The sequence below is a fragment of the Bison bison genome, unplaced genomic scaffold (assembly GCF_000754665.1).
Source record: "Bison bison bison isolate TAMUID 2011002044 unplaced genomic scaffold, Bison_UMD1.0 scf7180017864048, whole genome shotgun sequence".
Taxonomy (NCBI): Eukaryota; Metazoa; Chordata; class Mammalia; order Artiodactyla; family Bovidae; genus Bison; species Bison bison.
In genome coordinates, this window is record NW_011494620.1 from 546212 (window position 1) to 561475 (window position 15264).

At 42.2% G+C, this 15264-nt stretch overlaps 1 protein-coding gene across 2 annotated transcripts in view; it reads right to left on the reverse strand.

Moving 5' to 3' along the window:
- Window positions 1-15264, reverse strand: part of DCLK1 (doublecortin-like kinase 1) — a 347554-nt gene that overhangs the window by 48143 nt on the left and 284147 nt on the right. For both annotated transcript variants that reach the window (XM_010835611.1, XM_010835610.1), the window contains exons 8-10: window positions 12671-12728; window positions 11548-11667; window positions 7610-7756 (exon numbers count right to left, since the gene is read on the reverse strand). In XM_010835611.1, the coding sequence (XP_010833913.1) occupies window positions 7610-7756; window positions 11548-11667; window positions 12671-12728 (325 nt within the window). The remainder of the gene's footprint in view (window positions 1-7609; window positions 7757-11547; window positions 11668-12670; window positions 12729-15264) is intronic.

Genomic DNA, 15264 nt, shown 5'->3' on the forward strand with positions numbered 1-15264 from the left:
AAAAACAGTGGATTAAATTTAAACCTTTAAGAAGTGAAGTATAACAACATTTATGCAGGGAATTACTTAGCAAAATGTATTTTATGCTCCACATACTTTAGAATTAAGGCTGCTAAAAAAACTTAATTCTTAAAAAAACAAATTCATTTTATACCCACATGTAAAATCTTTATGAAACAAAAATTATGTGAAATAATAAAAATAAAAAAAGGTGTACAGAAGTCAGAAGAGGCTTGGCAACGTAAGAACAAAAAATAAAATAGCTTTTCAAAGTGTTACCCTAGAGATGTCTGTGAAGATGGAGAAGTGAATGCAAATTCCAGGAAACCTGACTCTCATCCGTTCTTTAAATCAGTCATGAAACTATCTAGAAAGGAGTTCTACGCAGCTGCAGTGAGATACAGCAAAAATGCACATTCCTGACTACAGTGATTGTACATCCCAGAATTCTGTTATAACTGGGAATTCAGTGTCAACTGCTGTTTTTAAAAACTGTTACATTTTTGTCACACAAGTACTATCCAATATGTCATTGTAGGAAAACTGGAAAAGACAGATAACATTACAGAGAGAAAAGAATTAAACTCACTCGCAATCTTGACACCTAGAAATAACCATTGTTAAACATATGGGCCTATGAACTTTCAAAGCTTTCTCTCTCTTTCCTGTTCTTTTTCACTGGACTGCATACCCTGAACGCGTGCCCCAGTGAATAAGCATACATGCGTATCACGATTTCCAGTGCCTGCTGGATAGTCCATTGTATGGATGCACTAAAATAATAACCCGCCAGACTACTGCCCGCTGCCGTTTACTGAGCCCCTGCCAGGCCTCATGTCGAGGATTCATGCTTAACATCCCACTTAACGTTCACAACAACTCTGTTAAGTACTATCACCGGTATTTTTGCAGATGAAAAATATTGAGGCTCAGAGATGTTAAGTAACTTGCCGAATGTTACACAGCTAATAAATGGTAGAGCCAGAACTTAAGCCCGGGCATGTTCAAGTCCATGATTCTAACCAGTATGTCCTCCTGCCTCCCCCTTATGCCAATATTTTAAAAAATCAGTGCCCTGACCTATTTCTATATATACATTTTTCCTTTCCATGCTAAAAAACACTGAGATGATGATCCCTTTGTATGTATACATATCTGATATTTTTTTTTCTTTAGGTCACATTTCTAAAAGTAGAATTACTTGACCACAGAGTTCATATTATTTAAGGCTGTAGTTATGTATTACCAAACTACTTTTCAGAAGAGTTCCATCAGGTTAATCTTGAACCGAGTCATATGAGATGACTGGTTTCCTCCTAAGCTTGCCAACCCTGCATATTATTATTATTTATTATTAATCTTTGCTAGTCCAGTAAGACCATGTCATTTAAAAATAATTTGATTTACTTATTTATTTATAGCTGTGTTGGGTCTTTGTTGCTGCGTGGGCTTTTCTCTCGCTGTGGCGAGCAGGGGCTCACTCTCTAGCTGTGGCGTGCGGGCTTCTCATCACAGCGGCTTCTCTTGCTGTGGAGCACAGGCTCTAGGGCACACGGGCTTCAGTGGCTGTGGCACAAGGGTTTAGAAATTGAGGCTCCCAGGATTTAGAGCACGGGCTCAACAGCTGTGGTGCACGGCCTTAGTTACTCTGCGGCATGTGGGATCTTCCTGGGTCAGGGATCGAACCTACATCTCCTGCACTGGCAGGCGGTTTCTTTACCACTGAGGCACCAGCGAAGCCCCTTAAAATGAAGTGAATGATGGTATTCTACACCACAGTGACAGAGGAATGGGCAGTGGAACAGACAGATGCTGGCCCCCCCGGAGACACTGTACTTTGACTTCCTGTCTTCTTCTCCCTGGTGGAATCACAGGTCCTTGCAGAAGTGAAAGTCAAAGTCACTCAGTAGTGTCTGACTCTTTGCGACCCCATGGATGCTACAGTCCCTGGAATTCTCTAGGCCAGAATACTGGACTGGGTAGCTTTTCCCTTGGAGAAGGGCCCTCAGTAAATGCTTAGTACAATAACTGGCATATTACTGTAGTAAATTATGTTTGGGGAAAATGTTCTTTTTCTTATCCAAATGCAGATAGAAGGACTTTTTTTCTTTCCTAACGTTTTCAGTCACTCAGTCGTGTCTGACTCTTTGCGGCCCTATGGACTATAGCCTGCCAGGCTCCTCTGTCCATTGGATGTTCCAGGCAAGAATCCTGGAGTGGGTTGCCATTTCCTGCTCCAGGGATCAAACTCACATCTCTGGCATCTCCTGCACTGGCAGGCACATTTTTTACCACTAGTGCCACCCGGAAAAACAAGCATTCCATTTCTTCTTGGGGATTTCAGTGATTAAAAGCTACTGACTTTTCAAACAGGTGTAATTGTTAGAAAGTTTTTCCTTATGTCAACCTCAAATCTGTCATTAACGTCTTCTCCTTAGTTTGAGTTCAGTGTCTCATATGCAGCACAGAAAAGCTCTCCCATCTCCCGTCCGGCAGCCTCTGCTGGGCCACTCTGCTGCGCTCTCTCCATGTGTCTGGGTCCCGCCCCACTGAGCTCACGTGGCACGAGCAGGACAGAAGACTCTCGTGAGAGTGATGCTCTTTCAGGGAAAGCGTCTAAGGGCACATTGGTATTTTTAGCAGTCATGTCATACTGACTCTCGTAATGAACTTGTTATGGTCAATGAACAGCCTTTAAACTAGCCCAAATTTTCCCATTACTGTTTTTCCACAATGGTCATTAAAACAACCACACCAAAACAGACCTAGTCCATCGGGACTTATGCTTTTAACTCTTGTTAAATTCCATCTTACTGGTCTGGGACCTTTATGGAGCCAAAGATAGTTGCAGATCTCAGTTCTGTTATTTACTATATAGAATACATCTTCATGTCGACTCACTGGTAATGGTGATAAGGGCAGGGCCAGTGACAGACTCCTGTGAGATCCATGGCTCCCTTCCTTAGGGTGACCCCCAGTCTGTTCATCCACATTCTGGTGGCTCAAGTTCATCTTGCAGATCTATTCAACTGTCTTTGTTTATGACCTCTACTGTCCATCTGTGGCACTGGCCTTATCCATCAGTGGAGTGAGCTATCTGACCACAAAATGAGTTTACTTGAGGATTAAGACAGAAGGAAATCCATTATTTGGTAAAGTCAGTGTTGACCTGAACTGGAAACTAAGAAGAGCAGGAACACAACCTCTGGTTATCACTAGAGAAAAACAAGATAATTTATTCCTAGATTCAACCCATTTTGTGAAAATGCAGGTCATTAGCTGTACATGCCACTTTGATGGGCAGCAAGGAACAGGCACAAATACCTTGACAGAGTTTCTAAAAGGAATTTTCTGACCTAGATAAGCAGTTTCCCTGAGAAACTGCTTTTTCCCAAACAGTATTTAGGAGTTTGGAAGCAAAAAGATTTTTGAACAGAAATTTTTTTTATATCTCAAGAAAATTGCTGTTTATTTCTGGAATCTAATAAAAAACTAGTTATGTCAGTTATATTTTTGCCAGTAGGACTTTAATTTTCCTAAGGAGAAGGCATCTGTGTATACATTTAAAAAAGACGGTCCCAGCTCACTGCAAGAAACAGGCTGCTTTTTGCTGCCAAGGGTACAAGCTTGCCATCTAGCGGTGGCTCATGAAAATGGAAAGCAGTTGATCTTAGGCCATTTCTGTTTTGTTTTAAAGCAAAAAGTTCCTTTTTGTCATAAACTATCACGTCGGATGTGATGCATACGATGGTTTATGCATAAATGCAGCTGGGGAAGCTCTGTACTTACTCCGCTCCCTTCAGAAAGGTTTATTCTGCAGCCAACGTGGGTCCTTAATGTAACTGATGGATTGAGAAATGACTAAGGCTTGCCATATTTGTTTGGCTGCATCGTGTCTTAGTTGCGTTATGTGGGATCTTTAGTTGTGGCAAGTGGGATTTAGTTCCCTGACCAAGGATAGAACCCCGGGCCCCTGCACTGCGAGTGTGGAGTCGCCATTCACTCACTCTCTCGTCTAATCTACCCTCTCATCCACCTGTCACTCATCCACAGCATCTAAGGACCAGGCCTGATAAAGCAAAAGAATCACATAAATTCACTGACACAATATACTAATTAATAAAATAAGGCCTTAGTAACAATGTGATAATAAAATTATAAGAGCTATTTCTATTAGGTCAGCTCCCAGTTTTCACCTAAAATATGACTGGAAACATCACTGTACACGTTTTTTTTTTTTTTTTTCATTAAAATGCCTTGATCTTTAAGTACTCAGACTTGAATAAATCATTCATAGGATCAATATAGATCTGAAGGCCAAACTACAATATTTTTATATTGCTCTTTAAGAATTAAAAATAAAAGAGTTCTCAAAGTTTTTTCTTATACGATACTATATAAAATGAAATCTATAGCTGAAATGCCTACAAATGTAAAACATAATTCTTTGGTACTTATTATAAACACTAAACACTTATGAAGCAAAAATTTATCAGCAGTCTAACAGTTCAGGTTTTTTTTTTTTAAGATCTCTTCATAAAATAGTAATGCAAAGTGTGCAGCGGGGCCTTTTTTATTTAAGTTTCTGGCAGTTAGAAATGGATTGAAACTCTCTGCATTAAATTTATTATAGCATTTTTCCAAAAATAGTCTCTGGCTCTACATTTTTCCATTAGATGGTAAATCCATGCCTGGGTAAATAGTAACACTTTAAAAGCAATGTCAAAACTGATGAAAGATGATTGTTACAACTTACAGTTTTAAACAGTTTCATTTTTAGGGATAATTTAATTTTTATTACAAATAAAAGGGGAATAAAAAAAGAAGGGAATAGTCACATGGTATCTCTTTATCGTCATACAGTCCCCTTAAAGGAGACCCAAAGGAGTTAAGTATCTTGTTCAAGGTCAGAGGATCAGCCAGTGTAAGAGTAAAGCCCTTGGTTTTGAACTTTTGTCCATCTGACTATAAATCCTGAGTATGTGATTTTGTGTCTCCCATGATGATTCTTCTCATTTCCACAGACAGGTCAATAGAATGTGAAATTAATAGAAGTCTCAAGGGCAATTAGTAATGTCATCCTAATTTTGTTAAAATTATTCTATTCTTCTACCTAGTTTATCCCATAATAGCTTTATCCCTGCAAAGCTCGCCAATCCTTACTACTGTCCTATAGAAAGAAATGACTATACTGGAGAAGCAGAATTCTTTTAGTTTTTCATATATATATATATATATATATTTTAAACCTGAATTATGAATGACTGCAATTGTGTGTTTATATATATATATATATTTTCTCATTTCATACTATTTTTCTCATTCTTAAATTAGAAAAGAAAGGGAAAAGGGAGAGAATTTTTTTTTCTTTTTTGGGTAATTTAAAGTAAAATATGTTCAAACAAACACAGTACTTTCAAAGTATCCTGCAAATTGTCATTTTAGTAAACGCACACTGCTCTGTAACCATTTATGTCATTTATAGAAACAGTGCTCTGGTGAGAAGCAGGTGAACAATGGGTACACAAAACTGAACTGCAAAAGCAGAAAGGAAAATGAGACTTTAATTTTCCATCACTGAATTTTCGGAGCTTAGAGAAATTTTTAAACAAAGGCTCAGTTGTAATTCCGTTCCCGTGAGACAATCCTACATAAGTCAGGACACAGGAAGAATGAGTGCAGACGAGGGGAAATTGCTGCCGTTTATGGAGGCAGCTATGCAGAAGAGAATGTTTAGGCTACTGTGGAGATGTGGAATTTGAGGGCCAATTAAGTCAGAACTCCATCATCTGACCTCTGCCACCTTCGTTAGCCAGCAGCTCCAAGATCACTAACCTAATTGCAATTAACTGCTTGTATATGTATTTCCTTCTTTTCTTTTTAATACTTATTTTTATTTGACTATGGGGTCTTAGTTACAGCATGTGGGATCTAGTTCCTCGACCAAGGATTGAATCTTAGGCCACCTGCACTGGGAGCTCAGAGTCTTAGCCACTGGACCACGTGGAAGTCCCTGTGTACATATTTTTTAAACGCCTATTTTTCCTACTTGAATGTCCCTCCATGGAGGTATGCGTCTTCCTGTTCCCTGGCACAGTCTCTGGCAGGCAAGCAGTAAACCTCTCTCCCCAGTTCACACTTTATATAGTCTAGTAGTCAAAAGTCTGAGGTGTGGAGTGGAGCAGAGCGAGGTTGTGACCTTGACTCCTCTACTTAAGAGTGATGATGGCCTTGAGTGGGTCTTTCAACTTGTAGGCACCCAGTATGCCACCTGTGAAATGGGACAGGAACAGACTTTACCCCACATGGCTGTTGTGAAGATGAAATGAGATACTGAGTGTAAAGTCTTAGCACAGGATGAGCACACAGGTGATTCACCATAGCAGCAGATCTTAGCAGTCGTTACTGGGAATGGGAGTTGGGTTGTTCATCTGTTTTTATTATTTTTAAAAAATATTTATTTATCTGGCTGCACTGGGTCTTTGTGGCATGCGGGATCCAGTTCCCTGACCAGGGGTTGAACCTGGGCCCCCTGCATTGGGAGCTTGGCTTCTTAGCCACTGGACTGCCAGGGAAGTTCCTGTTCATCTGCTTTTAAACTTGAAAGTTCACTGAGATCACGTGGGGGAGCTGGTGGCAATGCAGTCCTGCACCCTGTCACCAGTCACCAGATTTTGATTTGGTGAGGCTGCAGGGAAGTTCAGAAATTTACATTTTTAACCAGCATCTGGGAGTAATTCTGATGCTGGGCGTCTCTGGACCACCCTTGGAGAAACACTGCTTTAGAAAGAGAATCCTCATTTCCCAGATTTCCGAAGAGATGGACAAACTAATAGTCAAGTAATGCATGACTCTTTGGGTTGGATAATGAAAGTAAAAGAAGAATTAGCATCTGGAGATGGGAGAAATTGAATATATTTCATTAAAATTCCACCCTGAATAGCCAACAAAATTTATATTACTCCCATATTCACTAGTGACAGCTCCCTGATGCCCAGTCTCTGTCCCCTTAATTCTTTCAATACCGTCCCCTTAACAGTGGGATCAAGAAAGCATGGGGGTTGGTGGTAAGAATGTCTCTGATCTGTAAAATCAGTCTTCGTTATGATCATTTTTATGCTGAGGGGCTGGTGTCTTGAAAACTCACAATGAAATTTATCCTTTTAGCTTTTAGATCAGATTATTGGGATGTAAATTGGGAGACTAAGTCTAAAAGGCCTTCCACTTTCTTTTTTTTTTCTTCAAGTAAAAGCTTTCCAACACCAAAGTGCTATCGATAAGTCATGCAAGTGTAAATGCTCCTTATGACTGTGTTGGCCTGGTCCATGGTCTTAACCACAGCCCTAGATTTCCTGAGTTCTTTTCCTGTCCTCCTGCCTCGGGTTTTTATTTGCTAATAAGTTAAGTGCTCCTAATGGTACATTAACCCTGACAGATCAACTTAAAAGACCAGTTTCCAGCTAGTTACTGAAGTACAGCTGGAAACTAGCCTTTAAGGGTTTTTGTTTTGTTCTTTAAGAAAATGAAAAAGAAGGAAAAGAAGTGTTCATATTCACTCATGCATGAGTGCTTGGAGCTCAGGACACCCTGAAGTCGGAACCCCTCTTACCAGCAGATTCTCTGGTTTGATGTCACGGTGGACGATGTTGAGGCTGTGCAGGTATTTGATGGCGCTGGCCAGGTTGTACAGCATCCCACTGGCATCTCGCTCAGTGTATTTGTTAGTGGAGGTGATGGCATCGAAGAGGTCTCCTCCCTGAGAGAGAACAGCAGGAGGAAAAGTGGATTAACAGATGGTCCAGTGGGGCCCAGCCTGGAGAGGCGCCCGACACGCTATGTGCGCGGGGTTTTTGGGTTCCAAGAGCTTCCCCTGTCACTGCCCTCTCAAAGGCCCAGGAACCCTATGGTGGTTTCTGCACCAACTGCAAGAGCCAGTGACATTTCCTCCAGAGAGCAAAGGAAGAAGGAGAGGACTCTGCCATTAAACTCCCAACTCGGGGTGGGGAAGCGGAGCTGGGTCTCCAGGGCAGAGACCTTGGGGCACCGGCTATGCTGGTGGCATGTGCTACACCAACTGCCAGCAGAAGTTCAGATTCATAATCCCAAGTCTCCTGAAACGAGAAACATACCACAGACTGCACCCTGAACAAAACGTTCTGCGGCCCTGTGAACTTGACACACACACAGTTCTCGTCATTCTCTAGATTTAGGTCTCTTGGAGTGGGTGTCACGTCTTCTTTTTCAATAATGTGCCTCCTTGTAAGGAGCAGAGAAAAGGACCAGAAACTGTCACCCCAGAGATGAAAGAGAGGGAGGAGGATGGAGACATTTCAAAGAAAGTTTTCTACGTCCATTACTCATCCGAACTTTTGTTTCCACTGTTCTGGGCTAATTTATTGTTATTTGGTGAAGCAAAGATTTCAGGCTCCAATTTTAGATCCATTTATTTGAAGGCCTTTCAGAGAAGTTAGGTCTGATTTACTGACAACGTGTGCACCCTTTTTGCACACGAGGCCCCAAAGAGCCGAGCTCCCCCCGCCAGAGGCTGTGTTCATCTGTTACCTAAAGGGCTAAGAGATTTAATTTGTTTGTTTGTTTGTTTTTTTAATAGCAAACACAAACTAGAGCACCTGTAGGCTGACCATTTTCAAATCCCACTCCCTAACCTGGCCCTCTGTGACCCTGTACAATCCCCGCTCGGGGGAAGGGGTATCTTCCTCTGACCCTCAGCCTCAGCAGTTCCTGAACTAAGATACTTTTTTTTTTCAAAACGAACACTGTCTCTCCCAGTGTTCTGTCTCTCAAAGGCGAGGCTGTGCAGCTTTGCAGGTTGTTCCCGTGCCACCTGGGGAGATGGGGTTTGCACTGCGGTCCACGTGGACAGCACCCCTGACCGTGTGTAGGGCCGTAGGAGGTGACCCTGCCAAGACTCCACCATTGTCCTCGTTGTCTAAACTCAAGACAGCCTGTAATCTCATTCCTTCTTCTCCGCCTTCAACAAAGCAGTCAAAAGGTCCTCTAAGACCTGCCTCTGACACAGCTTTCTGGGCCGTCTCAGGCTCTCTATCCAAAGACCTTGTGTACGATCGTCACCTCCCACACCGCAGGTCAATGTTTCCTATCTTTCACTCGTCATGAAATCAGCATTCTGTTCCCATGGTTCTCCCTGCTCTGCCCCCAGCCTTCACTTCAATTTGCTTAACTTCATCTCCTGTCTCACCTGGAGCAGCTGCCTTTATGCTCCACGTAACGTGGGTCTTCCCTGGTCACCCAGACAGACTGAACCCTCCCCCGAGTCCACACTCCAAGCCCATCCCAGAGTCCCCTCCACACCCTTTGTCTTTCTGGCTCCCGCTGATCTCTCAGTGCCGGCTCAAGGGCTGCCCCTGCACAAGGCCTTCCTTCCTCTGGACACACAGGCAGTGTGCACGCGTTCACTTCTGCAGCTAGAAGTCTAAAGTCCCGTTATTGGTACTTATGAAATTTCACATTTAAGAATGGTTTTACTGTTCACTCACTTCACAGTTTTCTGGAACACAGACCTTACTTATCCAATGGCATCAGGCCACCCTGGGCCCCCTGATGGACTCTCAGGGTTTGACAAACTAAATTCCTCAGGGGGGTGTCATGGGAGCTTTTCAGGTCAAACGTGGGGCTAGCCTTCTCTTCTGAGATGCTTCCAGACCTGGTCTCACAGCCATTCTCGGTCAGACTAAATGCAGGGGTACGATACAGTGGTGGAAAAGGGAACAGCGACTCCAGTATTCTTGCCTGGAGAATTCCATGACAGAGGAGCTTGGTGGGTTACAGTCCATGGGGTCGGAAAGTATCAGACACGACTGAGTCACACACACACACACACACACACCCACCCAGTGGCTCAGTTGAGGAGTCCATGGGGTCGGAAAGTATCAGACACGACTGAGTCACTCACACACACACACACACACACACACACACACACCCAGTGGCTCAGTTGAGGAGTCCCCGTGCTGAGTTTTGCAGGCACAGTCCAGGCTTGTTAGACTGGTCACCCGGAGAGAATGCACAAAGGCTAAGCGCTACTTCGCTACTGTCACCTGACTAAGCATATTACTGACAATCGGATTAAGCTTTCCCACAAACTGTGATCTGAACTATTAAGCCTTTTCCTCTTTTATACCTCATCTTCAAATTTAATTTAGCTCTCCAAAACCCAGCCAATAACAGGGGGTTGCTAATTAGTTTTTAATGGCACCCAGAGGGGTAGCAGGAATGATTTGAAGCTCTTGCTTTAAAAATTAAAGTCATTGTGAAATTACTATTCTTGGTCCTAGATAAAGTATAATTTACAATGTTGTAATTACCAAACTTTATTTGGTAATAAAGCATCAATATGAAAATTTTCTGAATAATGAAACTGACCTTTCTTGGTTGGAATAAGCGATCAACATTTTTATCTCCCTCAATCTCAACCATGACCATAACCTGGTGTTAGTACAAACTAAAAAGCCTTCACCCTCAGAGAAAAAAAGTCTGAACTTGAAGTAGAAAAAAACCCAGACTTTATCTATAAATATAGACTAATCACTAAGTTAAAAGAAGGCCAATAGATCTAAAACAAAGTATAAAGAATGAAAATTTAAAGTCCCTAGAATGAACATTTTTCTATACAGTAAATGATTGGTTAATTAAATGCTTTGTTGGCTTTAAATCTTTGCAGAAGGAAATCCCACATTCCAGCTGCCACCAGCTCAGCTGAGTGATTCTAAGTAGAATTCCTGGAACCCTGGGTGCTCGGCACACCCTGATGGAGAAAACGATCTGAATAATTTACAACTAAAGTAGAAATTACTCATGCCTTTGGTCAGATTAACATAATAGAAAAGCCTTGAGCAAAGTACAGCTTTATGAAAATAAAACATTCAATTTTCAAAACTTCTAATTAAGAAAATTTCACATATGGAAGTAGAGGAAATAGGTGGGCTACCTTTCACATAGATTCAACCATCATCAACATCTGGCCATTCCTGTGTTATATGATTGACTAGAATAAAAACATAATTTTATGTGGTGGGATGAGATTGTACCCGTCACTGAGAGGCAGTATTCACATTATTATTAACAGGGTGCTGTTTTTCTATTACCCTGGAGTCTAAAAGTTCAGAGCTTGTTTTTATGATAACGAATGATACTTTTGGAGTAGTTCCTGGAAAAGTGAGCAGTTTCTGCTGGAGTAACAACAATCATACTGGTATCTAACACTTTGTGTCACAGAAGCTGGTGAAAGGGATTCCTTTTACCTTCAGAACAACATTCCTAGCAATATCTCATTTCACACAGGAGGGGCCTGAGGTACAGAGCGGTAGACCCAAGGTCAGGGACTATTTCGGTCCAGGCTGAGACTCGAACTATGGGGATACAATTCTAGTGTTAAGACTCTTCACCGTTATGCCAGTGCATAGCAATGAGATTGAATACTGCTGAGAGGAAATGAGGGAGAGAGCTCCATCATACAGGAAAGTGAGGTGCTGTATATAGGTTTACCTCTTTTACCAAAACACACACCTTTACTAATTCCATGACAAGATACAGCTCAGTTGGCACGTCCATCTCTTCGATCAGAAGAACAATATTGGGGTGCTTCACTCTTCTCAAGATAGACACCTCATTCTGGATCATGTGTTCCTATTCAAGAGAAAGTTATCTCCATCAAGACACACAGCAAAACAATGAAGGGCTAACTCAAATTAACAAAACCATACTATTTAAGGGTTTCCCAGGTGGCTCAGGTGGTAAAAAGTCTGTCTGCAATTCGGGATACCTGGGTTCGATCCCTGGGTCAGGGAGATCCCCTGTAGAAGGGCATGGGAACCCACTCCAGTACTCTTGCCTGGAAAATCCTATGGACCAAGGAGCTTGGGTGGGCTACATACAGTCCATGGAGTCACAAAGAGCTGGGCTCAACTGAGCGACTAACACTTAACTTATACTATTTAAAGATCAAGGGAGATATATTTTGCTAAAATATAATGTCTATCTTAAATTCTGATATTCGTATAGCCTGCTGCTGCTGCTGCTAAGTCACTTCAGTCGTGTCTGACTCTGTGCGACCCCATAGACGGCAGCCCACCAGGCTCCCCCGTCCCTGGGATTCTCCAGGTAAGAACACTGGAGTGGGTTGCCATTTCCTTCTCCAATGCATGAAAGTGAAAAGTGAAAGTGAAGTCGCTCAGTCGTGTCCAACGCTTAGCCATGGACTATAGCCCACCAGACTCCTCCGTCCATGGGATTTTCCAGGCAAGAGTACTGGAGTGGGTTGCCATTGCCTTCTCTGTCATATAGCCTAGAATGGCAAAAGATATTGAAGGTCCTTAGAAGATGCTTGTAATTTCAGAACCTACCATGGTTCTGAATGTGGAAGGATGAAATGAAACTTAGATCACAAAAGTAAGAGAAAAAGTAAATACAAGAACAAAGGGAAGGAACTGAAATAATATCCCATTATTTCATCTGACTTTGATACCAGGAATATTTATAGAATAAAATTATATCCTAATAAGTATATAACATTCTACTTTACCAAAACACAACTCCCAGGGTGAACTTATGTTTATTTGGGGGCTCATCTTGTGTTTTTCTTTCTACCTCCAAAATAATATATTTTCAAAAGAAGAAAACTTATACGTACTTTGCCTCGACACTTGCTTTTCTTGATAATTTTCAGAGCATACTCCCTAGCAGTCGACCTGCAAAGAAGAAGTTTTGTTTTTTTTTTAATAAATGTAATTTCAGATGTGTTGAATCATCTTATTAAGGATTCACTCGTACCCCATTGATCTGGCATCGTGGTGTAAATATTTTGTAAAAAATTCTGTTTTCCGTTTTTAAAAGAAATATGTGAATTTTAAGGGGTTGACCAAGTGTAAGGACAAAACCAACATGATAGCTCAGAAACATCACAAGCTGTTACAGCTGCCATAATTGTAATAAACTTACTGCTGCTGCTGCCCCCGTGGGTAACTCCTCCTTGCAGGTGGCTGTGCCCTGTTCCTCCCTCTAAAGTGGACATGAAATAGGGGTGAGTTTCTGCCCTTCTCCATTTCTCTTGAGGTTATCCAAGAAGTGAGTTTTCTGAATGGTTCTCACGGTCACACTGATAACATTCAATACACAGTTCACCCTCTTTAGACTTGGGCTGTGTGCAGCTCTGTGTGTTCTGGTGGAGAACTCATGAATGAGGTGTTCAAGGAGTATAGCAAGGGATACAGTCGTTATCTGAGCATCCTGTGACCTCTTGAGCCTTTCAAAAAAATATTTATTTATTTGGCTGTGCCGGGTCTTTGCTGTGGCACGAGGGGTCTTCGATCTTCGTTGTGGTATCCAGGTTCTTCAGTTGTAGCTTGCAAACTCTTAGTTGTGGCATTTGGGATCTAACGTTCCTTGACCAGGGATCAAACCCAGGCCCCCCTGCATTTGGAGCGTGGAGTCTTAGCCATAGGCCCTCTCATTCAATAGAAATGAAATGGAGGTGACAGTTATAAACAGCTCATGTTCCCAAAGCCACCTGGCAGTGCTAAAATCAGAACTTGAGTTCTTGGGGTCTCTGCTTCTCATACAGCCCAGCCAACACTGCCCGTCCTCCGTCGTGGGCGTGGGAGGGCGGGCTTAGTCATACCGAACCTTTAAATAGCTCCTAACTTATGTGAACATGTCTAAGATACTGTAGTGCCAATAGTGACGGTCCACTGTCAAAGGACACTGTGCACACTTAACAATCATCAGGAACCCCTACTTCACAATCATTTCTACTTCAGACCTAGTTGGGAAACCAAGAGAGTTTAGCTTCTTGCCTGTAGATAAAGGCCAATTTTAGGGATACAAATGAATACAATGGGAGTGAAGTTGATTAAGAACAAAATTTCAAAATAGGGTTTTAAATGTTCCACTTTGGAGAATCAAAGGGGAATTTCCTAGTCGGATGTTATGGTAAGAGCATAAGATGGTAAGAGTGATGTGCCTATAAATTAAGAAGCCAGATAGTAACAATGTGTTTCAAGCATTTTAGAAACCATTCATGTTGTTCGCTTCTCTTTTCAAAATATTTATTTATTTACTTGGCTGTGCCAGGTCTTAATTGTGGCATGTGGGGTCTTTAGCTGTGGCATGTGGATCGAACCCAGATGCCTGCGTTGGGAGTGTGGCGTCTCAGCCACTGGACCACCAGGGAAACCCTCCTGTCGTTTACTTCTAAAACTCCTCCTTCCACTGCACTTCCAGGACCCTTCAGGGTACTAGCTTGCAGAATAAAATAAACATTGACCAAGCTGTTATAATTGTATCTAATGAGAAAGTCTAGAGGCTTCCCAGGTGGAGCAGTGGTGAAAAACCCGCCTGCCAATGCAGGAGACTCACATCACAGAAGGATCGCAGGGACTCTATAAGCGGCTCTTTTTAAGAGGCTTCTGAAGAGTTTCATCTGCAACCATGAAAATATTTAATCAAGAGGAAAACTAAAAGCTGATGTGTTTCTGGGTTCTGCATTTCACAAATCACACACAAAATTATAATAAAGCAAATCTGAGACTGGAATACATGAGCAGTTTCCAATCTAGTCTGGGATGTTTCATCTGATTGCAGGGAATCTGGATTCCAGGACTGAAAGCTTTGATAAGAGCCAGCAGTACCGGGCAGGGCAAGAGAGGTAAGACAGTGTTTGGGAAGGTGCTGGTTAGAAGAGCGGAAATTTCTTGGCTGTCTCTTCCCCACGGTTACCACCTGATCCTCCATTTCCCTGGAATGAGCAACATTAAAGCTTTGCTATACTCAAAACAGAAAGCTGGAGTGGGACCCAGGCAGGCTGACTCCTCCTCTACAGCCAGACACACAAGCAGCAAAATCCTGAGCAAATAAGTGAGCGCGTTGGCTTCCAGGACACCAGGCAACCAGGTTGCGTGCTGAGCCTACAGCTGAGGGGCAAATGCAAGCAAAGCTGGGCTGCAGCGGCCTATAGCTTCCTAGGTAGAGGCCCTTGTGGGCTGACTACCCAGAATCTTACAAAATAGGAGTCAACACTCACTCAGATTTACCCACATTTTGTATCAGACAAAGAGCCCTGTGGAGGAACCACCAAAATTAATACTGCAAGTTTTTTTTTTTTTCCTGGATTCTTTGAGAATAGAACTATAAAGTCATAATAAAATCCTTAATTACTAGAAATGCATGTTTATAAGGAAAGGGGATGAATTTGGAATATAAGACTAAAAACAGGTGTTAGGATTAAAT